The sequence below is a fragment of the Cucumis sativus genome, chromosome 1 (genome assembly GCF_000004075.3).
Source record: "Cucumis sativus cultivar 9930 chromosome 1, Cucumber_9930_V3, whole genome shotgun sequence".
NCBI lineage: Eukaryota > Viridiplantae > Streptophyta > Magnoliopsida > Cucurbitales > Cucurbitaceae > Cucumis > Cucumis sativus.
The window spans coordinates 10509951-10537035 of NC_026655.2; the positions used below are offsets into that span (position 1 = coordinate 10509951).

Below are 27085 nucleotides of genomic sequence, written 5' to 3' on the forward strand. Positions count from 1 at the left end.
AGTTGATACACTTGTTATGGTTTGGTGATACTTTTGATAGACTTAATCACTTACTAGACTTCACTTCGAACCAATTCTCTATTTTCTATCTTCAAAGCAAGTTTCATCTTTTTGTGTCAATTCAACAGGTTCCAACACATCAACTTTTGCCTTCAACCATGGACTAAGTCCATTCATGAACGTCTTTTCCAGCACAACTTGTTGTAGAAATGAAACCGGCGCCAAGTATCTTTCAAAATGGTTAGTACTCTTCTATGATTGACTCTTGTTTGATATTCAAGACTCAACCTACCAATGTTCCCTCACTAATCGTGCGAAATCCCACGCATCATACGATCTATACCAGTCAAGTGCAGGGCCATCAAAACTGATCATAACAACTGTCAGTTTTTCTGATTCAGTGAGGTTATGAATTTTAAAATAACGATTTTCTCTAAAAAGCCAAGAATCTGGATCAATACCATTGAAAAACCGACATTTCAACCTTCTTGAATTTACTTATGTTAGTCATTTTATCTTCCTCGTTAGCTTTGCTCGACTTCGACTCTTCTACTGTATCAAGCATTGAAACGACACCTTGTTTCCTGTTACTGTCATGGAATGTTGCTCCACTATATGATCTGTCAATTTCCCTCATCACTGTGGATTTTTCCATAATTACGCCTTCAATGTATTTCAGTAAAAGTTGTTATTGTTGTTGCTTGTCGACTTGTTTTTGTTGTTCGACTTGCATTCCAAACTTCTTAATATTTGTTGCAAGTGAAGATCAACCCTATTGTCTTAACATATATCATTCAACATAATATTCTCCACACCCTATCCTTCCAACTTCCTCCCTTTTATATCATGTTTTCCTGTAACTACCGTTGGGTTCCACCAGAATAATTACCCCTTTCTTCCTCAATTTCCCTATTGTCTTAACATATATCTTTACCCTTATCTCTTCGAGTATACGTAAATCTTATAGGAGATCTAATCGTAGACCAACGGTACAAATCACTCCGAGTTTATGACATATGGTGGCCTCTTGCCTTTTGTTGGATTTTAAAAGAATATATTATAAATTAGTTATGTACATGTAACAATTATTTGAGTTTAAATCTCCATCATCAATTTTCTTTTACCAAAATCAATTAGTCCAAAGTGAATTTAGATTTCACTTTCCTCTCTTTTTAAACTCCTATTTGAAAGAATTTTTCTCGCAAAACTATTTTAAAAGTCTCTTGATCTCTAAAACAAAAAATGGATGTAAAGATTTGATTCTCAACGGCAGAAAAAAACAAATTTGTTTTTGGCTGAAAAAAAAACATTATAATTATTTAACTTTAAGCCATAAAAAGAGTCTGAGTTTGAGTTGTATACTCAAGAAGAGCTTGGAAAGTGGAGGTAGGCAGGTAGGGTTGTGCGAACCATTATAAAATTATCGGTAAGTGGAGGTAGATAGGTAGGGCTGTGCCAATTTCTAGTTGAATGAGTTAATTGAGATGCATTATGTGTGGTGTGACGCCCATAACCAATACAGAATTACATAATTTTGCCCATAAACGCATAAAATAACAATAATAATAAATAAATAACGAATTATCAGGTAAAAATGTAGGTCATTCTTCAGGTCTCCAACTTTCATCGAATTCTAAGGATCGGAACAAGAATTGATTGGTTAATGCGAGTAAATGACCCACGAAGTCTACTGCATTGATTAGGTTTAAGCAACTCAACATCTCCAAGTAAATACTCTCGCCAATTATTCCACAACAATAAAATTATCCTATCAAACTATCTACATAAAAACTAAAAAGATGGAGGAAAAACTAGTTACTTTTCCAGTCAGCTCAGTGTTTCACAATGGCAATACAATGCTAAAAGAATATAGAGTGAAAACAATACTAACAAGTCTTATAGCAATATTTATTACTGTGTCCACCTGAAGGGATCTTCTATGCTAGGAAGAAAACCTAAATTTGCTGCAAACATTCGCGTATGGATCCCTCAATTGTTGATCCAGACTCCTCATTGTTCAGACTCGAGAGTAGTTGAAATATCAGGACGTTTGGTGTATGCTTGTTGCTTTTAAGTTTTAGTTGCCAAGAAAGATGAATTCCAAGCAATGTTGTCTATTTCAGATATTCCAAAACACTCTGCTTGACGTCTTCAAGGAAGGAAACAAAACCCATGACGCTAGTGAGGCCACTTCCATCGACATCTTGTTCCTCTATAAGATAGTTTTCAAAAGCCGTAGCATCATCTTGACCTCCCCGGATAAATATGAGTCTTGGAGTGATGCATCTGTCTTTTTTTAGCTCGTTAATTGTACTTCTTAATAAACCTGAAAAATCAAAATGGCAAAGTTTGAAAATCAGACTTCAACCACACTTCTAAAGTACAATTCCTCCCACATGAAAGCAATAAATTGTCTTACAATCTTGAGGTGGAGGAAACGGAAGCGTAGCGTCTGCCGTGGAAGAATAAAACACAATTAGAGTTGTGAATGCGTCTAGAAAAAATATTGGACTGCCACTTGTAATCAGTGCAGCACGACTCAATGAGTGACGTGGATATGCTTGAATGTCTGGGGTAGAATATGATGTCAGCACTGGATACACAGCACAATGAAGGGAACTGGGTTCAAGTGCACTGCACCATAAAAGACAGATGAGTTACAACGACAATGGCACATAAGAAACGGGAGAGAAAACAAATATCCATTTCTTTGAACATATCCTTTAGCCTGTTGCTAAACCCAAAATTATCAAGTCGTATTAAATTCTCTATATTACCGCACTCCACCAAAGAAATAGTAGAACTGAATCAAGGGTGGGTTAAGATAGATTAGATAACATACTAAGACATAATTAGCATTGAATTAGGCTTGTCCCCAAAAAACAAAGAAAAAAGGCACTGAATTTGAAAAAATGAAAGGTGTGTTATGATATTGCAACCATAATAATGGGAGATGACATTCCTTTAAATAATGATGATCACAAAATTACCTGAAAAGGCATTGCAGATAGATCCGGTAATCGGGATGGACACCTTCTTCATGAAATCGAAGGAGAGGGTTCCTAAGTAAAGCAAAGACCAAGCGAGGTAGAGATTGAAGTTGAGGACACTGAGAGAATGCAACATCAACAAGAGAAGTTCCTGAAGCTCCATTTTTGTAATGAACAAGTTTATAAGCATCATTGTATTGTGCTGTGAGAATTACAAGCCAATCATGAAGTAGAGCCCTGCCCTCTCGAACACCTTGCTCCAAAGAAGCTAATATAACCTTGAGAAATAGAAGTATGAAAAAGAAAGCATAAATGTCAGTGATAGATTACTTTTATAGTTTTTAGCACATACAAATACATATAAAAGAACGAGAATGAAATAACAATATTCCTCTCCAAATGTCATCCTTATTTCACTTCAGATGAAAATTGTTGTGAGCGTTCTTAAAATTAGTTTGATAGCAGTCCTGTTTTGCAGAATGCTAAATGGAATATGCTATTATAATTCCATTTCATTTCAGTTGGATCATTCTTTTTCCGGATAAAAGACTTCTAAACTCAAAAAATACCAAATTAAAAGAAGATATGTTACCCAAAAAATTAAAAAGGAGATTTCCTAATTAATGAAATTGCAATTAAATATTTCACAACTAAGGAATAAATTTACACTACCCTCAAGCTGGAATGTAGATGGAATACAAGCCAAGTATGGAGTTGAAACCTTCACAATAAATCCACAGTGTCTTTTGAGACAATTTCAATTCTTCAATTATCTTGTTAATCCATATACCATCAGGACTTTCATGTGCTAAGGCTCTAACTTCCTTTTTTTTAAAAAAAAAGGATAAATCTCAATATCATTAATATATAGAAAAATAGAGAGACAAAGCTCAATGTACATGAGCATTATACAAAAAGCAACAGGGGAGAGGATCAGCAGATGCACCTAGGCTTCTCAACTAGGTTAACACCCCGTAGCGCCCTTATCATATCCAAGAAGCGAAAATAAAACCCTTAAACTAGGATCCTATTCCCAGTACAAAATCAAAACAAAGCAAAGCAAAGAGCCACAAATACAAGGCTCTAACTTCTGTTTTAGCACTTCTTTTGACTACAACTTTTTACTTCTTAGTTCTTACGACACCATGTAACAAATGAAGAATAACCAGAAGTAGATCTTCTACCTATAGTACTTCCAAATATGCATCAGATATACACTTCAATTTGAAGACTGATGTTTCTGAAATTATCTGCTTTTACCTTGAGTTCCTTTTAACTTGGAATTTTATACATTGCTTCAAAATTAATGGATCTAGGTGCATGCACGAATTGACTCACCAAACTTTACTACAAATGGCATATCTAGACATGTGAGATAAATAGATGATCTACCCACAAGCCTTTGGTATCTATCTTTGTCCTTTACTTCTTCAACTTTTGTAATTCGTAATTTTAAATTCGATTCAATAGGGGTTTCTGCTGCCTGACAAGTAAATTTGTCTCCTGAAGTAAGTCAATAACATGTTTCCTTTGAAAATACTTTTCTCTTGCAACCTTCAACCTAAAAAGTATTTCAAAACTCAACTCCCAAGAGTGAACTCATGTGAGAATAATATCAAGATACATAATATGGTATAATTTGCTTGACTTTGATGGTATAATAGCTAGGAATTACTTTTCCAAGACAATCAACCAAGGTCTTGAAAGACTACTTGAGACCGTAAAATGATTTCTTTAATCTGCAAACTTTACCATTCAACAAATTATGCATTACATTCATCTTCCCCCATCTTGGGGCACCTTGTGTTGTCATAACTCTGAACTTCCAGCTCATCTGTTTGCTCACTGCTACTTTGCGAGGCATTTCTAGCATATTATTCTGGAAGCATTTGATTAGTCTTTTGTCTGCCCCAATTCTATTTTTTATCTCATGGCATCTTTGTTTGTGGGCATCCTTTCGAAAGGTACAAGCAGACTTTTTGGTTGGCTATTGTGTGTGCATTCTTTTCATAATGGTCAACTATTCAGGGACTCCTCTACTTTTGATAGATTTATGGATTAGGTTCTTACTAATACTTTTACTTGGTGTAAATTTGAGTCTCCTCTTACTCGTTATAGTTGATCTTTCCAATTGGACAGATTTCTTGTATTCACCTATAGGCGTTGGGTTTTCCCTATTTCAATCATTTAATGAAACGTTTCTTTATAACTTGTAGCCAAAGAAAATCATTAAAGTACCCTTTCAAATTCTGATGGTGGGTTCATATATACCTCTTCTCCTAAATAACCATTGAGAAAGACATTTTTAACGTCCAGTTCATGAAGTGGCCAATCTAAATTAGCTACAAGAGACAAAATAACTCTGATGTAGTTAATTTTTGCAGAGAGAGCAAATGTCTCCTAATAGCAGCAAGGGATAAAAGAATTTTAATGGAGACAAACCTTGGACCAAACAAGAAGATGTGTATCGCTTACCATTCTCATCTCAATTCCCTCAATCCGATAACCCCTTAAAGGATGAAGAAATATTTGAATTTCAGCAATTATTATCTACAGTTTCTTTAAGTGCCCAATGGAATCTGCCACATCCCAAAGCCAGATTATTTTGAATAAAAGCGGTTAAAACAATTATTTCATAACATTGTCTGCAGGAATCAACCTATCTTCCGTGATAAACATCTGCCAGGTTTTCACCATATTAATTTAGTCCAACCATCATGAGTCAAACTAGTGGTAAAAAAGGAGACGGTCTCAATAACTAATAGATCATGAGTTCAATCCATGGTGGCCACCTACCGAGGAATTAATGTCCTACGAATTTCCTTGACATGTGTTGTAGAGTCAAGCAAGTGATAGATACCTAGATTAGTGTAGGTACAGCACTAACGGTAGTTAGTTATGTAGGTAGTTAGATAGTTATAAACAGGAAGTTGAGGAGGGAAGAAAAGGGGAGATTGGTTTTGTGGGTAGTTTTCTGCACTCTTCCTTGAGAGAGAGGATAGGCAGAGAGGAGAGTCTTTTCACTTGTTCTTAGTTAATTTCTGTATTTTCATTTCATATCAATTCTTCTTTGTAATAGTAAGTTTATATCAATTGAATAAGAACACATTTATTGGTTTCCATCAGTTGGTTTCCTTCAGCAGGTTGTCTCATGAGATTAGTCGAGGTGCGCATAAGCTAGCCCAGAAACTCATGAATATAAGAAAAAAGACGTATTAACTAGCTCGCTTGAAGACATCCACTTGGTGTTATAAATTATTTGGGGGGTTTTCTATTCAAGATATTTGTCTTAAATTCTTAATGGTTATGTTTCTTTATGCTTTCTTCCGTCCTTTTTGAAGTTTGTATATTTTGAGCAAGCCTCTATATGCCACAAGCATAGCCGAGAGACATCACTAAACAACAGCCAACAGATGAGCAGTAAACTACAGTGGATTTCACAAACACAGCCAAGAAAAATATTGAGCCGTGAGGGACTGAAGAAAACGATAGTCTTCAGCATGTGACCGGTGGCAGTCTTGTGCGACATTCAAATGTGCACAATGCGAGACGAAAATCCCAATGCCAAAAGGGACACTAAAAGAAGTGATACCAAAAAAATTAGGTTTATAGTTGCTATAGTACCACCTGTTTTTCATGATAAAAGAAATTCAAAATACCAAATTACAAGATATGCTACCCATGAAATATATAAAATGCAGCTAGCTAATAAATGAAATTTCAACTAAATAAAGATAAAAAAAAAATTGCAAACAAGGAAGAAATCTAGTGTACCTAGTTATACTCTATTGGGCTCTAATTTGAATTAATTTCATAAATGGAACTTTTTAAATAAGATAACTTTATATGTTAAACTACTACATACTAATTTAATATTTTCTTATACTATCATATTTATTTACAAAACTTCTAAGCACAAGCCTTTTTCTCTAATCTGAAGCTTAGGCTTTTTTTCTAATCTGTGTCCTGATTTCATTAACTAATCTCACTAGACAACTACCTAACACAACTATATTTGATTGTCAAGGTAACTCATAAGATATTGAATCCTAAGTAGTCGTCATTGCTTGAACTCATTCTCTCTAAACCCTTTATTATTTACATGACCCTTATTGACAGTTTTGAGGATAGAGTAAATGTCTACCATTCCACATCCCTCTCTTAAAGGCAGACTCTACCACACTGATCTCCCTAAAGTCACTCTCTCTCTAACAAGGCTTCTCTGAGATACTTCATTCAACAATCTAATATCAAGGTATCAGCCCCACTAATCTGAGGGTACTCAAACATAAGAGAAATCAAAATTTTTGAACAAACAATATTTGTATAGGTCTTACTCAGACACCACATAACTTTGCCAATGTAGTATGTACAGTTGTGTTGCTCAAATACCATAACCTTAAGGGAACAAGGGCCTCTAGGATTATTACTACAGTTCCCAACAAGTGGCCTTCCAACAAGACAAAAAATAAACTATATTCAGTAGCTGTCGTGAAACTCGTATCGTTTGTTTATCATGGGTGTAAAAAAATCAGCATGCTACCATGTGAATCCTGTTAGACCACCCATCATACACCAATACAGTAGGAGAAGGAATAGGAAAGAGAAGAAGGAGGGGAAGTTGGTTATGTAACCAACTGCAGGTGGGGACCACAGGTGAGTGGAGCGTCGACGCACGATCCACTGAGGGGGACCACGGTAGGGGAGTGAGGGAGCGAATATAAATAAAGAAGAGAAGGAAAGGAGAGGGCACGATTTTGGTTGTCAAGAATCCTACTGTTTTATTCTTGAAAGATAGGATAGCAGGTGAGGGAGAGGGAGCCGTCGACTGAGAGAATCCTGTATTTTCTTTTGCCATTTTTCATCTTAGTAATATCGCATATATTTCATCCTTCTATATTGAGAGTTGGAACAGTTGGGATCCATCAAATCCTTTATTAGATATATTTATAACAGATTGTTGGCACAGAAATTCAGCATTCCTCAACTAATCAAGGTGGACAAGATATCATGTCAAATTTCCTTAAACCTTTTGTAAAATTTATTGTGTAATCTGTGCATATTTATCATTTAGATTTGTAATATTTATTTCCTTATTCGTTGGTGATTTTTCTCCTATATAAGAAGACCTTGTAGTTGTTTTATACAAGTAAGAAGAAATAAAATAATATTATTCTTTCTAAATTCAATTTGGTATTAGAGCAGGTAGTCCAAGATGTCCTATGTTCGAGCCCCTGCCATGTTATTCCCTCCATAACTAATACTGATTTCACTAGTTGGAAATACATATTTCAAGCCCATGAGCGAGAAGAGTGTTTAGATAATATAATATTAAATTTACCTTCCCCCATCCGCTCAAACTTTAAATCAATCATTTATTTAAGATATCATCTAACCTATATACTCAAGGTCAAATTTAAAGTAACGTGAATAAACCAAAGTTCGGTTTCAAGATTGTTTTTGAGAGTGGATTAGAACATACCTTGTGAACGAGCAAAGAGAGAACCACCTCAGGCTCAACACTGTCATAAAGCTCGTTGAAATTTTGAGCAGTACCAAACTGTATAGTTCGTATCCTCAGTCTTCGTTTAAGGGAATGTCCCGTTCTGTATAAACAATCCATCATGCGTCAAGCTAGCCAAAAATAACTTATTTTATAAGTAGCAGACATGAGAAGAAAAAATCGATGATTATGTTTTTTTTATGAGAAAAACAACTTTCATTGAGAAAAAAATGAAAGAATACAAAGGCATACAAAAAAATCAGCCCACAAAAACACCCCAACTAAAAGAAGGGGGACCAACTGAGAAGAATGTCAACAATGGAATAATTACAAAAGGACTTTGAAATCGAAGCCCAAAAGGGAACATGAAATGAAATCTAACCAAAGACCAAACCTTACTATGATCCCTTTCCCTACCACGAAACACCCGACTATTCCTCTCCCCTCAAATGTTCCACAAAATAGCATACACTCCAACAATCCATAAAAAGCCCCTCCTCTTTCTCTAAAGGGCGGATGAAAGGGTATATTGATGATAATGTTTTTGGTAGTCAAAGTAAAAGAACTTCGAGAAACTAATTGAATATTCAAAATCAAAGCACATTACGTTCAAAGAAACATATCAATGACTGTACAATGAAATGCTGATTTCAGATAAAAAGAATCCAACGGAGAAAAAGAATCATAGGAAGTTCATCACTTTTTCTTCATGGAATCAACTTGCATTGGAGATTATCGTGACCATCATAATGAAATTTAAACTGAAATAGGAAAACAAAATGGATTGACAAAAAACTATGTTCTGTTATCATTTTCATCTTCCTACTGCATTATGGAGGAAATTAATTGAAAATAGAGCTAAGAAAGTGTTGAGGATTTTTTTCAATGAAAAACCTGTCTTTCATTGAGGACAAAAGAACAGTGTAACTTCAATTCTGTTTAATTCGGTTTCAGTTTTTCACAATAACCGAACATGAGCTGGTTTTGCACAATAACGGAACCAAACCATACCACTTGCATCACTACAAGGGACCACACCTTGCTCAGATCCATACCTCTAAAGACTATTGTCCCCCCCCCCCCCCTCCCCCTCAAAAAAAAGTACAAAATAAAGCACACATCTCAATTTTTATGTCTTTCTCAAACCAACCACCTATTTAGCCTAAACCTCTATTTTTATCCTACCCTTTCTGCCTTCCCTATAAATAAGGCAGTTTGATGTAAAATTTGGGTGATTATTGAAATTGTGAGGTATTTCTTTTACTTGTGTGCCTTGAGATATATATATATAACAAACAAGAGATAATGAAATGATAATTCTAGTATTAGAATGCCAGTTGTAACATCCTGACCTACCGGTTAGTGTAAAAAACTGTTAAAAAGAACCAACCCAAGAAAATTCTAACTCGTCAGTGAGGACTGAACAGTGAAACTGATAAACACATTAGTAAGTATACTATTGAAATTCAACACTTCATGAAACAAAGGATACAAGAATTCTCATTAAGGAATTGACAATTCTTTCACTTTTTTTCTTTTTTCTTTTTCTTTTTTTTTTTAAACGAAGGATACAAGAATTCTCATTAAAGAATTGAAAATAGATGCTCAGAGGTATCAATAAAAAGAGAAAAAAAAAACATTATTAGGAGCATAAAAATGCATTTACACAAGAGGGTCAACCTGTTGAATAGCACACATGTTAGACTAGACAAATGGACGGTGTTTAGATTTTTGGAGCAATTATAAGAAGGAAAACTTAAAATCCATTTATAAGTAAAACTTAAAAATCGACAGTCTTTTGTATCTTTGGATATACCTACTAGATGAAAGAGAACTAGAAAGCTCCTCAGGAGGCACAACAACTGTATACTGGAAAGCAATCTGCACAATGGGAAACCCAGGAGCGTGCCTGCATAAGATCATAGGCTAGTGATTAGTATTAAGCTGCTAAACACCATAAAAATGTTTAACAGGATGGATTTATAAATTTAAAATAATGTGCAAGAACAGGAAGCTAGCGAAAGTCAAAGAGGCCAAACGTGAACTAATTTATTTGCTAAGTGAACAAGTACTTGTACAAAATAAAACAAAATTGTCTTCGAAGACATCTTTCCATAAAACAATACTACATGGACCACTCCTAGTTTTGAATTGCCAAGTAAAGAAACATAACGTAATGTCGAGCTGACATAGGTTGATAGTATAATTTTGTAAATCATAGCAGGAAAATTTCAGTGCAGCTACATAGAAAAGACCCCACAAGATTAATAAAATAAGAACAGACGAATAGTAGGGTTGACAACAAAGTAATTACATTAGGACCCACCAACTGCTGAGGAAAATGATACTGCATGATTGTAAACACCCAGCACTTCTGTCCAGCAAACTAAAACTAAGGTGAAACATGAAATTATCTTGGCCTTCCTCTTGGTAGATATGCCAAAAATCTCTTTTTGGTAACCCATTCTTGACAAGATTCAAACAAAGATAGAGAGATGGAAAAAATTCACTCCATCTAGAAATGGACATTAGATTCTTTGCAACTCGGTCCTCTCATGCATCCCCGCTTATATTACATGTCTATTTGTCTCATGCCATCAATGGTCGGTTTAGAGCTTGTGCGAATTTTAAGGCAGCAAAGTAAATCACTATGTGAGATGGAGTTTTACCCTACAGCTCAAATACCATAGGGGGCTCAACATCAGCATTGAAACACAGAAATTTGGTCCTGATCGCAAAGTGGAGAGATTTGTCCAAGAACCCCATGCCTTCTGGAGAAAGATAATTGTGAGTCTCCATGGTTCAAACGATTTTACTCACATACTTATGGAAAAACAGCGCAAGTCTTTGCAGCCTTTGGGTGAGTATGATAGGAATGGTATTAGGGTGTTAGAAGGATATTAGGGATATATTAGAAATTAGTTAGGGAAGTTGGTTATGGTATTTGGTTATAAATAGAGATAAGGAAAATAGGAAAGATAGGCATGAGTGAATTAGGACTCGTGTGTGTTCTCAAGATTAGGAGGGTCCAAATACCTCGAATGATTATCTTGTATTTTGATTAACGATTATATCACAATATATTTGGGTTCTATCATTGTGGTACTTAAGCACCTTGGAGAACCACACCCAAAAGCTACCTATTGAGGTGGGAGAGCTAAGCCACTTAAATACAAAGGTAAGCCACACTACATGCAGGACAAGGCGTTCCATCCCTTGTTGGTTATTTTTGTTTTGTCTACTTTATTGTATTTTGAGGATTAATCTCATTTCATGATTTCAATGAAAAGGTTTATTTCCATTTTAGAAAAAATACTAAATTAGTTACTAACGATACCCCATCCTCGGAAAGCCAACATCCTAGCAACTAGACCAATAGTACTTCACTCAGAACACCCGGTCAAAACACTCACTGGTGCTTCCTTCTAGAACGTCAACAATCTGCTCTGATACAATTGTTAGGTACTTGAGCACCTCCCAAAAGCTAGCTGGTGTAAGAGTCAAACCACTTAAGTACCACATTGGTCATTCCATTATAACCAATGTGGTACAAAGATAACTGATACTACCTTCGTTCCAAACAAAGTATTTCTAAAATTTGGAAGAAATTAAGTCCTATGCACACATCAGTGGGAAATGGTAGCCAAATATTCTTTTTCCTTGATTCCGGATTGATTACTTTCCCCTTTATAGGTATGTTTTTCTTGTTTGTTTGTTTGTTATTTCTTATAATCCAGAAGGCTTTGTTTCGTCATGGTGGGATGCATCAACTTCTTCGTGGAATTTCACTTTTAGAAGATTACTTCTTAAATCACCAAATGATTCAAAAGCTTAAGCATATGGGTCAAGGAAAATTTAATCATATATCATCTAACATTCCCCACCTCCCTGTAGGCTTGCAATATGTGAAGGCCCAACAAGTGGAGATGAATATTAATTGAGGAGGAAATAACATTGTAGGAGTTGAGCATAGAACCTCCTTAGATCACCTGCTCTATTTACCATTTTAAATCACCAATTGACCCAAGAGGTTAAAGCTTATGGGTGAAGAAAAATCAAATATAATATCTAACATTGTTAAAGGATGAAGAAATTATCGACTTTCATGCCCTTATTATGAATCTTTCTTCAGCAACAAGTAATTCTAATGAAGATTAACAAAGGTGGTCTCTTGCATCTTCGGGTGGGTTTTCTGTCAAATCTTTGACATGACATTTGGCTTCATCATCATCTACAAACAGATCTATTTGCAGCCCGGTGGAAGTCAAAAAGTTCAAAGAATATTAATATTGTTGTGAATTGTGGTAGCTTTATGACATATCCAAGTGAAATTACTAAAACAGAACGTCGTGCACCCAGATTGTCTATAGAATAGTTGAAAAAAATGAAATGTATATTTAAATGGTGTCTATAGAATAGTTAAGAAAAAAAAAAACACTTCAAAATGGAAGCCCAAGGAGAAACATAAAACCTAATAAAGGACCAAACATCATTAGGGTCTCTTTCCAACCCTCTAAACACTCTCATTACTTTCACCCCAAAAACTTCACATGACAGTGCAACCCAATAAGCTACTAGAAACGACTCTTTCTCATGATAAGGAGGATGGAAGAACTCTCTGATCAATATACTAATGTCCCTTTGACGAGCTAGAAAAAAATCGAACATTTGGACGAAAGCATTACAACAGATTGCACAAACTCACATCTCCAAAGATGTGATCCAAGTCTTCCTACACCTTCCGACAGTTGGAGTACAACAAATTGGGCCAAATAATGATGGCACCCAAAAGCCGATCCAACAGCATCCTCTTTCCATTTCTCCGATGAAAACTTAAAAGTATCACATGTTTCTTAAAAAATGAGTCCAAAGCGCACATCCAAACTAATTAGGTCAAAGAATCATTGTGGGAAACCTTTCTCTGAAGTTCAATAATTGTTATTTAGCTCATCTTGCACCACATTTGGAAACCATTTTGTAATAAAAAACATAGTTGGAAAGTTTACTCAACCACCATTTTGGTCGAGGTACAACGGTAACTTCCTACCACATGAGATCACTTGTTTTGTCAATCAGAGTTGGATTTTTGCTTAGATCATTAGGGATTGTGGGAGTACTTTCTTTGCGCCACTTTACAATTAGTGGTTGATTCCTTGTTAGCTGTTTTTGGAATTTTTTAGCAGTGGCGGTTTTTTTTTCTTATTGGGCCTTGTGTCATGCTCTAGTGGAAGATTTTAGAGAGTTATGAGATTGTTTTTTTTAAATGAGACAAGCTTCTTTATTATTAATAAACTCAAAGTACAAGAAAGCTATAAATTGAGAATAATAGAGAAGCCTAGAAATGGGAGTGAGAGAGAGGATAAGTAGGTACGCTCGGACATCTCAACTAGGTTGACACCCCATAGCACCCTCATCATGTCCAAAATACAAGAACAATACTAAGGTCATGAAAAGACCAAAGTAAACACCCAAAATAACAATATAAGCTACCTACGGTAGACAGAAGCAAGGCTGAAAAGTAAAAACTTAAAAGGTAGAAATACATATTAAAGCCCGTCAAAACTACAAAAGCACAAATTCTGAACTAGCAATCAGGGAAAACTGCATTGAATCTCTTCAGATGAAGGCAGTCCAATTGAGGCAAATATCCCGTATGGAGTAAGCTTTGAATTCTGCATTTGAAGAACACCAAGCTGCTGCATTTCTTTTAGAATTGTCTACAATGTCAACCCAATCCCTTTTTTATCATGGAAGATGCATTGGTTACGTTCAAACAAAATCTCAGCTAGAAGCGCTTTAATCAAATTAACCCAAATTAGAAAAGGTTTTATTTTTATAAATAAGGCCCCCTCAATAATTGGAACACATTGGCGTTTAACGAACCATCAAAGACCCAAGCTTTTTTTAGCGTAGAAAATATGCTAAACCAATAATTAGATGAGAAGGGACAGAAAATGAATAAGTGTATTAGGAGCTCACTGTTTTTCAAGCAAAGGGGCCACACTAAAGGCAGTAAACACATATTGGGAAGCTTCCTTTACATAGTCTCAGAACAGTTTAGAGAACCCACTGTCATACTCCATACCAGAATATTTATTCTCCTTGGACTGCTGGTTTTCCCAAGTGCTTTAAAGTAATCTTTTTCTAAAGGTGAAAAATGAGAGAGGTGCTTCGAAAGGGACTTAACTGAAAAATGGTCCAAGGATTCTAAAGACCAAACTCTCCTATCATCCAAGTCCGTTAGACCTTTCTGAGACCTGAGTGTTAAAAGCCTTTGGAAATCTTGAATTCCTTCATCTTGGTTCTTTTCAAGTGTCTTGGTGTTGGTTCTTCAGAAGCTTCTTTCTTCGGATATTAGTCCATTCATCATTGAAGAGTTTTTGGTATGCTCTGACAGCTCTTCGTTAGTCTTTTCTTTAGAAAGATCAACACTCTTTGTTAGTCTTTTGTTAGTTGGTGGTTGCTTTCTGCATTTCTATCGTACCATTGCAGTAGCTTTTGCTTTTCTACCGCTAAAGGTGAATTGTCAGTCGTAGTTGTTTGAAAGTTTACCTCTATTTGGTTGTATTTGTTATTCATTTCTTTTTTCCCCACTTTGGGATAGATTGTATCTCCTAAACATAGTAGTCTTTTTCATTAACTCAATGAGAAATTGTTTCTTATTTCAAAAAAGACATGGATTGCTCTCTTGAAAAACTTTCTGGCCCTATTGGAGCCAAAAGCAATATCCTCTCTGAAGCTTTCCTCCCCTCAACCTTCTTTCGCTTTCTACCCCCATTTCCTTAGTGAAGGAAAGAAAGGATCAGTAATTTGTTTGATTGATGTTCCAAAACAATATTATAGGTACTCATTGCCCTGCCTTTTTGTATTCTTTTTTAAGGGAAACTGTTGGAATTCTTTCCTTTTTTCTAGGCTTTTTCCTTGTTAGAATCCTAGAATAATTATGGAAAGATTATGGGAATGTTTTTCTTATTTTCCTAAATCTTTTCCTTTTTTATTCCATTGTATACTCTATTTATTCTCCCTTGTACCTATTGTTTTATTCATTAGAAAACAATAACAACAAACAATCGTGGTTTTTCTCCCAGTACTCAGGTTTCCACGTAAATTGGTGTGAACTCGTTGTCTCTCCTTTCAATAGAAACGAGTCTCTTTTATTAATGAGAATAATGAGACAAAAGCTCAAGTAAAAGAGAGTTGTACAATGAGCAAAATAACCTAGGAATCAGTAGATGCATCCGGACATCTCAACTAGGTTGACACCCCCTTAGTTTCCTCATCATATCCGAACAAACTAGTAAAAACATGAGAACTGAGGACAAACAAATGCCCTGCCTTTTGGTAATTATGAACTGCAATTTATATTGTTGGATTGGAGTCTGTGACTTATTTTTGTGGTTTTTTTTTTTTTTTTTTTGCATATACCCTTCTAAATTACTTTTGTTCAAACAATGGAAACTCAATATCTTACCCAAGACAATAAGTTCCTAAACAATCTTATATAGCAATCAAACCAAACAGGTTCAAGTTTACTGCTCTTTTTCTTCGGTTTTCCTTTTTTTCAATAAAAGAAAGGAAATCTTTCATCGAAATAATAAAAAGAGACTAATGTTCAAAATAAATTGAAACAAAATAGAACTTCTGCCTTCCATTGAATTTCATCTATAACTATAAATGTGCATGCCTCTCATATATAACTAGATAGGTTTTGGTGCCAGTTAACAAACACCATTAATTGTGATAGGTATTTCTTAGGATTTCATATCTAGAAGATTACAAGAACACTTTTTTTCAAAATCACAACTTTTCTTTCATAATAGCAAATTAGAAACATCTTTTGTATTCCCTTTAAATGAGACCTTGTTGATATACTCGGATATTTCGTTCCATCAATGAAATTATTTCTTATAAAAAAACATATGATGCTATAAACTGTTTCTAAGCTCGTCAATAAGGAAAAATAATTGCACAAATACCGCAAGACTTGTTCCGTACCTTGAAAATCCAACATTATTTGCAAACTCAAAGTCATAGGCATATGTTGCATAAGAATCGCAACAGATAATGTGTTGGACATTTTCATATTGTGGATCTGGGAAAAAATGACCGTACTGCAAAATGGTTAAGAAAATTAGTATGCCATAAAAAACTTGGAAGGGTTAGCAACAAATAAACGATATATAATTCAAATAACATTACAAACTCACGGAACGGCCAGGCTTGAATTCAGTAGAAGTTCTTAATCGCAATACACAACCAAAAGCATAAGGCCGACTTAACATCCGATACCTGCAACAGAATTCTATCATAAAACTATATCCTGTCTAATAGCAATTTAAGAATGCAGGTTTAGTATGAGTTTAAAATTTTCATATCTGTATTAACATATACTTATTCTATCTAATGAAGGAAAACTCTTATGCACTGAGTACTTTACATGGGAAATCATGAGTATGTGTCAAGTGTCATTACTCATTAGTTCACAAGTGCAATGTCAATCCTAAACTGCTGTATAACTAAAAACACATACGCTACAGAGTGCTGGATGTTTTATTTCTTTTCAATTTAAGATAAGAAGAATAATACAAATTGCTAGATACTTACATATCCTGAGGAAGAGTTGAGTCATCGGTACTTGGATAGAAGCATAGTGACCCACCACTTTCAATGCTAAGAAATTTTAGGGATGCCAAGTCAGTGTATTCATTTGTAACAGCAAATATGTCTACACAAACTCCTGCTTGGACAGCAACTGCAGCCTGTAGATGTAAATGAAAACTTACAACCTTTTAAAGCATCTAAACAGAATAGAGCAACTTTTAATTAGCCATATTACCAACTCCTTATAAAATGGGGTCTGCTCAGGAAGTAATGCACGGTCCGCATCCTCTCCTTTACTAGCATATTGCTCTCCATATCGCCTTGTGTCAAGTTGCCCAGCTCCATAATCAGGAGGACCAGATAGGAAAGCAAAAATTCTAGCTGAAGTAAAGAAGACAATACCATACATCATAATTAATGCCCTTTGATTGAAAAAGAAATGTGCAGTGCTCAATGCCTGTATTTTGAAAGCATTGAAACTATTAGATGAGCTTTCCGCTGTAATACTTGCCTAATGCAAATATATTCCCATATTCTGATCCGAGGTAATTAAGGAGTGCTTCCATAGCCACACCAAAACCTCTTCCACCCATCAATATACCATCTATTCCTTGACCTGCTGCTGTAGTTCTCTCCCATGATGTCGTTGGTCGAAGAGTTTCAAGAGCAGCCTCAATGCGATCCTTACAGGTTTCCACCTACAATCAAATTGTTAAATTGAAGACCCATCCAATTGTAAAGCATGACAGAGTGAAAATTCAAGGATTCTGTGCTTGATAATTGATAAAAAATAATCAATTAAATGAAGTACAAAGGCAAAATGCATCAACATCCTTCACATACCGGTGCCAAAAACTGCAACAAAGGCATTACATCTTCAAGTTCAATTGGCAGGGCCCCCTCCGTATCAGGGGGAATGAAGACATTCTTCACAACGGGTATAGGACCTTGAACATCATATAGACCTAGTTTGTGGCTGAAGGTAGCAAGACCAAAAAGTGAACCAGGCCCAAGAGCTACAAGGAATATTGAAATACCACAAAACAAAATGTCTTTAAGAAGAATTACAGATATAAAAGAAAATAAGGTTTTAATCCAACACTTGAAAACCTTCTAAAGCTGCCAGTAATGCACTTTTCGTGAGCTCCAAAAATTCTTCTGAAGCTGCAGTTGAAAACCAAATAAAACAAAATGATAAATAGGAAAAGCATCTCCTAGGGAAGCAAAGGATGAAATAAATGAATTAATTAATACACATTTCAAAATGCATTTACTGTTCAATAGTTTGTTCATATTTTGCATCCTATTTAATCAGATTCATTATATGAGAATAAAAACTTTTAATCTTCACTTCAAAAATAACTTGGGGGGAAATTTTCGATAGAATAGACCCAATTCCGTAGAAAAATATACTGTTGTAGTATGTCCTCCAAAAATATACTAAATGGTTAACAAATAAGCACAAAGTTTTCTGGTAACCGTCAACCATTATGTTATAACTAATCATGAACATAAATAACTTTGACAATATATGAACCATAATCAGCTTTTATTCACTCCAAATCATCTTTCGCGTTCGTATCAGTTTGAAACCATATAAAATCATTTGCATATCACAAATGCAATGGTAAACAGAAAAAAAGCGTAGGATCTACCAAATAATCTTGTCAAGTAAAGAACAGAATACAATTAACAAAGGAATCGCTGGATAACTACATAAAATATAGGGCTTCCACAATTAGAAAAAGTAACTACCAAAGTTAATGGATATACGTATTCACGCAATAGATGACATTATAAAACAAACTACCTCGTTGCAGAAGAAGTTGTATCTAACAGTGTAGAAGCAAAGATCTTACACATGGGTACTTCATTCCAAAATAGAAATGTTGCATAGGAACGGTAAAATGTTAAGCCAATTGATGCATTCAGTGTCTCATTTCAAAGATGGGTGTAAAAATCTAAGATGTTTAAAATAAACTGAAGAACAGATCTTGGTCTACCTAAAAGGCACATATACAGATACTGATGTGAGGCATGAAAGGAACATAACTTGGACACAGTGGCAGATTATTTTTTAAAAAAATTCAGGGCACAAACACAACAAAGACGCCTTTATTAATATTAATTTATTTATACATATATCGTCTATTTTATGAAATAGATAGACTTTCATTGAAAAAAATAAAAGAATACACCAACATATAAAATATACTCAACCCACAAAAAGGGGGTCAAACTACAAGAAGGGGCTCCAGTCAAGTAAAATAAAAGTCTGAAGCTTCTATTACTTCTCTCGCCCCATAGACCCCACAAAATAACACTCCAGCCTACCATAAAAATATCCCTCTCATGAAAAAAACGAATAAAGATAAGTCTCTTCGTTGGATTGGAATTGGATATTTTGTTTCAGCTCAGGTTCAAGCCTCGTCACATTTGATTTGGATTGATTTTATTTATCCTGCTCAGTCCTATTTTTCTCTATATTTGTTTTCATATTTTTGGTGTTTTCGTTTGTTTTCCTTGTATTTTAAGTGTTGGCCTCTTTTCATTCTACCAATGAAAAAGCTTTATTTGCTTTTCCGAAAAAGAAAAAAAAATATATATATATATTTATATATATAGAGAGAGAGAGAGAGGAGTGGGGGGGGGGGGGGGGGGGGGGGGCCAAAATCGAGGTGGTCACCTCAAATTTATCACACAAAAAAAAAACTTCTCTAGCCAGATTTGGCAGCTTTTTACATGAAAATGATGCTTTGTGGAAGAAGCTAACTGTGGCAATGTACTACTCCTAGTTGTCTATGGTCGACCAATACTCGTGGTTCTTCTAAATCATTGTGGTGATTTATTTGTCAAACTATTGAACAGTTGGCCTCTTGTATACAGTGTTGTCTTTGTTCAGGTTGATCCATTTGTTTTAAGGATCTTTCGCATAATTGTGTTGTCCTCTCGACGGTGTTCCCCAAATTGGCATCTCGTTGTGTCATGTCGTGCCGGGTGTCTCATGTCCATGTTTGTGCTTCTTAGTTGGGGATTATAGTCACATAATGGAGGAATTCCTCTTCCATCCACCGTTTTGAAAGAGGCAGATTCTTGTGGCACATGACAACATTTGTGTTCTGCTATGGGTCTTATAAGGAGAGAGAAATAATAGGAACCTTAAAGAAGTGAAGCGGGACAATGGGGATGTTTAGGCTCTTGCTAGAATCTGTCTCTCTTTGGGAATGTTAAAGAAGTGAAGCTTGATCCATTTCTTTTTTGAAGGTCCTTCGCTTAATTGTATTGTCCACTCGACGGTGTTCCCCAAATTGGCATCTACTCGTGTCGTGTCATGTTGGGTGTCTTGTGTCCGTGTTCGTGCTTCTTGGTTGGGGATTATAGTCACATAATGGGGCAGTACCTCTTTCATCCACTGTTTTGAGACAGGAAGATTCTTGTGGCACATGACGACATTTGTGTTCTGTTATGGGTGTTATAAGGAAAGAGAAATAATAGGATCCTTAAAGGGTGGGGGACAATGGGGATGTTTAGGCTCTTGCTAGAATCTGTGTCTCTCTTTGTACGTCAATGTTAAATCTTTTTTGTACTTATCCTTCGGGTCTTATTTTGCTTGATTGAACTGGATCTTTAGGAACTTCTTTGAGTGTGCTTGGTTTTTTTGAATGTCCATTTCCCCCCAATGAAAGTATGATTCGATATTTGAAAAGGAGAGGGTAACATATATTATTATTCAAACAAAAGTCTGTGTTTCCTTTCATCCCAAAATAGGGAAGAAAAAGAAAATTCCTAAAGAGGACATCAGGGATTCCATTATATTGGTTCCTTCTAATTGGGATATTCTTTGTAATGTGTTTTTGGTAATTTTCCAATTTCCTTGATAATTACAGTACTGCAGAATGAAGAACCTCATTTTAACAATCAGTAAATAAAAATTTGCTTCTTATTGGCACCCGCCTCAATTTTAAATGCCCTATCAGAGAGAGATGGATAAAACTATTTAGATCAGAGACATATGAGTGGGTTTATAGAAATCTCACATGACAGATCGATAGCTGCAACATATACTGGACGAGATTGCATTGCTTCTGCTCCGGAGCCTTCATCTTTAAAATGAGAGAAAAAAATAGATTAATGTAAACCCCAGAAAGAACAGAGGAAAACACAACTATCAATCAATAACCTTCAAAAAGAAGAAGAAATTATCAATCAATAAGACCATTCGAGCGAGAGGGAAGAGGGTGGTGAAAACAAAGCCTAGAATCACTGGCTGAATGTCAGGTAACCGAATGCAAGACAACAAAGAAACAAAAAGAAACCTAAATCATTATACGACATCAATAAATCTAATCAATTCTTTAGCAGTTCTTCAATTTTTCACACCATAACAAAACACCAAATCCAACGAATCCCACAATTACAAACTAAAAAAACAATTACAGGGGCGAGGCTGTTTCTGAAGAAAGCTAAGAAAAAATGAAGAAGAAAACGTACTCACCAGGGAGCTCGAGATCTATGAACGAGGACATCATCTCGGGGCAGGATTCAGGATTGGAGAATCGAGCAATCGCCTTGGAAGAGAGGCCATTGAGGGTACCGCAGAGAGCGCAGGTCCATGCCCAATGTTCAAGGTCACAATAGGAGTTGAAGTAAGCCCAGCAATGCTCGCAACGGGGAAGGAGGTGGGCATCGGATCCGTAGGCGGGAGGACGGCCATTCTCATCCTTGGAGGCGAAGGGGGTGACGGAAACTCCCCAAGGAAGGCCAGAGTTCTCCTGAGCATCAGCGTCAACTGGGAAACGAGAGACTGTAGCTCTAACAGCCATAGCCTCCGAGTTTTAAGCTCTCTCCGTTGAAACCGAGAGCCCAGTAGGCGAAATGGTGCCGGTCGTCGGAGACTGTATGTTGGAAATTTTCTAAAAGAAAAAGAAAAACGACGTGGCGTTCCACGTAAGATGAACCAATTGTGAAGCGCCTTCTCAAACAAAAAATAAAGAAAGGCGTAATTGGGGAAATTTTCTATATTTGATAGAAAGCCTTTTATTAGTTTGGCTTCCTCAATTTTGTATTATGTGCAAATTATTATTAATAATATTTTTAAACTTGTTTCTGTTAGACAAAATAAGTTTGAGGACAAATTTATTTATCTTTCAAAATAGTCAAAAAAAAATGAACTCATGTTACACATGATTTGCACTTATAATCTCGAAACATAACTAATATACCATGTCACATGTCTTTCATTTTTATTTGAAACACTTTGAGTTCAATATTTAGCGGATTAATAAATCCCTTAGCTGATCATCAACAATGAAAAATACCCAACAATGTTAGATCGATTATGATGCTCCCACCCAATGCCAAACATGGAGTTGATCGACCCAAGAAGATTAGGGTTCCTTCTAAAATAGAGTTTAAGAGACATGTTAAATGTGTCGTTGTTAACGATTTGGTTATAACCAAAAGAGATGTAGGCTTTCTTTATTGAATTAGGTTGATCTATTGTCGAATGATACGTTTTTTCTAAAATTACCTTTAGGTTTTTAATAACTTTGTACGTCCTATTGTATTTAAGACTTTTATTATGTTATAGACAATTTCTCATATTCCAATTATTGGTTTATGTTTTTTTTCTCTTCTTTTTATATCGCTTCATTATTTACTACTCTCAACAAAAGTTTAAAATTTTAATGTATTTATGTTTATGTTTCATTGTGTGTTCTATATGCACCTTGTTATTATTTCTTGCATACAACATTACAAAGTCATTCGAAATTGGCTTTGAATGTATCAATTAGCACATATAAATCAAATTTTTTTCATATATACTACAAATTAGATCACTTAATTAATCCACTTATACATCAGTGGTTCTTCAATGTCTCTGAATCTTCATTATGTCATATATTATCCTGCATACATAAACACTATTCGTCTAAGTTTCTAATTTCATGCAACTTCATAGTTTTCATATATAGCAGACAATATAAATATGACCAAAATCTATATATATCAGACATGTTGTCATATCATTCATATACCTCTACGAACAAGTTTACAATTTTCTTGAATTTATGTTTGTTTTTTGTGTGTTCCATATGCACCTTATTATATTTGTTCATAAATATATGTCCAATGATATCCTTTATACCACATTATAGAGTCATTTGAAATTGACCTCGAATGTACCAATCACCACATATACACCGTTTTATTTCATATATACCCCATATTAGCTAACTTACAAATTTCACCTATTAAATCAGTATCTCATTAATGTTCCTAAGTTTTCAATTCTGTCATATACTCGTAGTTTGCACACATAAACACTATTCGTCCAAGTTTATAATTTCATACAACTTCAATTTTTTCATATATAGCCGACAATATATTTCAGTCAATAAATTATTGACCAAAATCTATATATATCACATATTTTGTCATACAACTGAGTAATGTTCAAAACCAATATATAAATAATAAAAAAATTGAGAAAGATGTAGAGTTCACGATTAATATATATATAAATAACAAGAAAAGAAGAAAGTGTAGAATCCACGTGTAATATATATATATAAACAAAAAAGATAAAATGTGAGTTCAAAACTACCGTATTTTTATGTCCTATCGAGATTAGTTTTTAACTTTAGGTTATTTTAGAATAGGTCATTAATTTTCAAAAAGAGTTCAAAATTACACACCAAACTTAAAAAGATGGTTAAAAGAATGTGAATTTCCCAAAACACTTTACCCTAACCCTCCAAATAAAAATCCGACCTTTCCAATTTTCCCATCTTCTTCCTTCCTCCTTCACCAGTGCTGACCACGAGAAAATGGTCGACGATGGCGAGACTTCCACGACGGCGTCGTGCAGTCGCCGCCAGCGTTTATCTTCTTTGTCTTGTTCTCGCAACGTTTCTATCCTTTTCGACGAGTTTCAGCGGTAGTCCACTCTCGGATTGGTCTCAATTCACTTTACCCCCTATCATAGCATGCGTTTCTGCAAGTTTGAACACTTTCGAACACCAACCATCTTATCAGAGTCCATTTGGGTAAGCTTTGGTGAGCATCAATGCTCATTTGCCATTTCCAATTAAATTAGTAGTCTTTAGAATCTCCGGGTGAATTTTGAAGTATTCGATTAATTGTAAGTATTAGCATGCGTTGAATCATTTTGGACCTGATTAAAGTACGTTAGATTAATTTCTAACCTCAGGGAATCTTACTGTTGTAGTTTTGGACTAATTCGGAGTTATCCATTATAGTTCATGGTAGATTTTAGGTAAGAATATCCCTCTTGAACGCTCTATCGGTATGATTGTTTATTGTTTAGGCTATAAATGATGTTTGTTCAAGGAAGTGAACTTTCGGTTGTCATTGAGGTAAATAGTTGTCGGATCTCTTTCAAAATATAATGTTGACTATATATAGTGATTTGTTAGGAGTTTGAAAGCATTTTTGAATGTTTGAATGTATGTTTTATGTGATTTGAGTATTGGGTGAAATTTTTCTTGTGGATAGGACTTCTTGGATATGTCAAATTTTGTTCTGGGGAATATATGTTATGTTGTAGTTCTTTTTAAAGATGAAAATGTTATGTTGTAGTTAGCCAATATGTGTAATTGACAGTAAATAATATGACTGAAACTTGTCAGCTTTTTTAAGGCCTCCATTTTGCCACGTTTCAGGACAAAATTTGCAAGAAGGATTGCCAATTCCAGTCTTTGGTGTTGCCTGTGAAAACTGAATCTGATAAAAGTCCTTGAAATTCCCAGTAGAGAAATGAATAGCTTTTCACATCAGAATCGGATGTAGTATTGTTCGATCAAGGGACTTTTGAGCTTGCCCACAAACTATTTGATATTTTGTTCCACAGAGTTTAGGAGTTTAAAATGAATGGAAAATCTATGTTCCTACGCCTAAATCGATACCCCAACTCTTACCCAATTTCTGAAACACATGTTTTTGATCATAAGAAGTCGGCTTTTCTATGGGTTTTGATGAGGCACAAATCTAGCGGTGGAATGAGACCAAAGAGAAAAATCTATTATAGAGTTGCTGAACTGGACAAAGTTATGGACTTGCAAAAAAAGCCATCCCTTATACTAAAGCTTATTAACATTATCCAATCTCAAAAGAACAAATTTATATTATTGAGGGACCTCGAGAAAGAAGTAGGATTTGTCCAAAAATGGAACTTCATGGCTGTTATTGAGAAGTACTCTTCGATCTTCTATGTTGGTTCTGGAAGTAGTAGAGTGCCCCCTTATGTTAGGCTCTCCAATAAAGCTGAAATGATTGCTAGTGAAGAAGATAAGGTAAAGAGTGCAATGGAACCAATCTTAGTAAAGAATTTGAGGAAGCTGTTGATGCTGTCTGTTGATTGTCGAGTACCGCTCGAGAATATAGAATTCATTGCATCTGAATTGGGTTTGCCTTGTGACTTCAAAACTTCATTGATTCCTAAGTACCCTGAATTCTTTTCAGTGAAGGAAGTTGATGGGAAAGCTCATCTACATTTGGAAAATTGGGATTCTTCACTTGCAATTTGTGCTCGAGAGGATAGATTTGCTAAAGCTAGAGATTTATCTTCTTGTGGATATGGAAAAAGAGTTAGAATCTCAAAAGATGGCAACTTTTCTGGTCCTTTTGCATTCAAGATGTGTTTTCCTTCAGGCTTTAGGCCAAACACGAGTTACCTTGAACATCTTGAAAGGTGGCAGAAAATGGATTTTCCTTCCCCGTACTTGAACGCAAGGAGATTTGATGTAGCTGATCCGAAGACAAGAAAGAGAGTGGTCGCAGTTCTTCACGAGTTTCTAAGTTTGACAATGGAAAAAAGAATGACTTCAACACAATTGGATGCGTTTCATAGGGAGTTTCTTCTACCATCTAAACTATTGCTTTGCTTAGTAAAGCATCAGGGAATCTTCTACATCACTAATAAAGGTGCAAGGAGTACCGTATTTCTGAAAGAAGGCTATGAAGGGTCAATTTTGGTTGATAAATGTCCTTTGCTGTTGCACTCTGATAGATTTCTTTCACTCTGTGGTAGGAGGGACATGAGTTGCAATTCACACCAAGTTAGTTTATAATCACATATTTATTGGAAAAAAATGCATGAAAAGTTAAAGGAAAGCTTAATCCTCGTTGGATTTCCCAAGATATGAAAGTATTGAAGGTCGTTGTTGTAGTTTGCTGTCTTCATACACCAGTTAAAAGAAGGATGTAAAGAGGAAATAGCAAGGTATTCTCGTAAGTAAGTTTACCGGGTAACTGTTGGGGTTGGTGTATACATTATAATATTTTTGGCAAAGATAGGAGTTGAGTTGGGATTCCTGTACATCTGAAGATGTTTGACATAATTTAGATTTCACAAAATCTTCTTAAAAACTCCTTTGATTAGCTAAAGTGAATTTGTCTCAAACGATAATTATCTTAAGTTAAGATCTTCCTTTGGTGCTTAGCTCATTGAAGTTTGAATGAATAGCCATGAGCGACTTCAAAAACAATGTGTGAATCGGTGTATTTTCCCCTTGGACTGCCCTTATGTTGCTATGATGAAGGATCCTTGACCACTTATTCTTTCATTAGCCATCAGTCACTTGGTTTGACAATGACTTGTTATAATTCAACTTCTCTATGTGTTTTAGTCGTCTCCTAAGGTTCCACTCTCCACGATAGGAGTGGTTGACAGGGCTCCTTGGAGGGTGGAACCTTAGGAGACGACTAAAAATAAGAAATTCATTTTTAATTACTAACTTGTTCATTATCCAAGGAAATCAAATAGCTCCTTATTCTAAAGGAGTTCTTTCGTATTTACAAGAATGATATCTTTACTAACTCAAATGTTAACACCTATTTACTTGTCTTACGTTGAAATTTGAAAACCCGTCATTTGTACTTGTACTTAATTTTTTTTTCCTTTGATTATGCCACACAAATACCTACAAAAAAGTTGTTGAAACGATGGTTAGGCTAAGTTAGGAAAAAT

At 35.3% G+C, this 27085-nt stretch overlaps 2 protein-coding genes across 4 annotated transcripts; one reads left to right on the forward strand and one right to left on the reverse strand.

The window, feature by feature from the left end:
- Positions 1–1652: 1652 nt before the first annotated feature.
- On the reverse strand, positions 1653–22053 carry LOC101206680 (protein transport protein sec24). The gene is made up of 14 exons (XM_004139442.3): positions 21590–22053; positions 21132–21197; positions 18205–18258; positions 17938–18110; positions 17606–17792; positions 17330–17475; positions 17098–17252; positions 16701–16782; positions 16489–16604; positions 10310–10402; positions 8473–8596; positions 2991–3268; positions 2420–2634; positions 1653–2326 (listed from the first exon to the last, which is right to left on the reverse strand). Exons 1-14 carry the CDS (start codon positions 21915–21917, stop codon positions 2115–2117), a joined length of 2229 nt encoding a protein of 742 aa, XP_004139490.1. The 5' UTR covers positions 21918–22053; the 3' UTR covers positions 1653–2114.
- A 1781-nt stretch (positions 22054–23834) lies between these two features.
- LOC101209435 (protein WHAT'S THIS FACTOR 1 homolog, chloroplastic) lies at positions 23835–26681 on the forward strand. Of its 3 annotated transcripts, XM_031880316.1 has the most exons (3): positions 23835–24143; positions 24326–24373; positions 24780–26681. In XM_031880316.1, the coding sequence occupies exon 3, from the start codon at positions 24984–24986 to the stop codon at positions 26184–26186; it is 1203 nt and encodes a 400-aa protein (XP_031736176.1). In that variant the 5' UTR covers positions 23835–24143; positions 24326–24373; positions 24780–24983; the 3' UTR covers positions 26187–26681. The 3 variants fall into 3 exon arrangements, with proteins under 3 accessions (XP_031736176.1, XP_011654449.1, XP_004139581.1); XM_011656147.2 differs by lacking the exon at positions 24326–24373 and having other exon boundaries at positions 23835–24153; XM_004139533.3 differs by lacking the exon at positions 24326–24373.
- The last annotated feature ends 404 nt before the right edge of the window (positions 26682–27085 follow it).

Excerpts from the sequence above, each read along its gene's own strand:
- LOC101206680 (XM_004139442.3), bottom strand. The coding sequence starts at position 21,917 with ATGGCTGTTAGAGCTACAGTCTCTCGTTTCCCAGTTGACGCTGATGCT. Across the intron at positions 8,597-10,309 it reads AGTTCTCTTTCATCTAGTAG|AACGGGACATTCCCTTAAAC; the intron begins GTATATCCAAAG and ends TTGTTTATACAG. Across the intron at positions 2,327-2,419 it reads GTTTCCTCCACCTCAAGATT|GTTTATTAAGAAGTACAATT; the intron begins GTAAGACAATTT and ends TTGATTTTTCAG.
- LOC101209435 (XM_011656147.2), top strand. The coding sequence starts at position 24,984 with ATGAATGGAAAATCTATGTTCCTACGCCTAAATCGATACCCCAACTCT.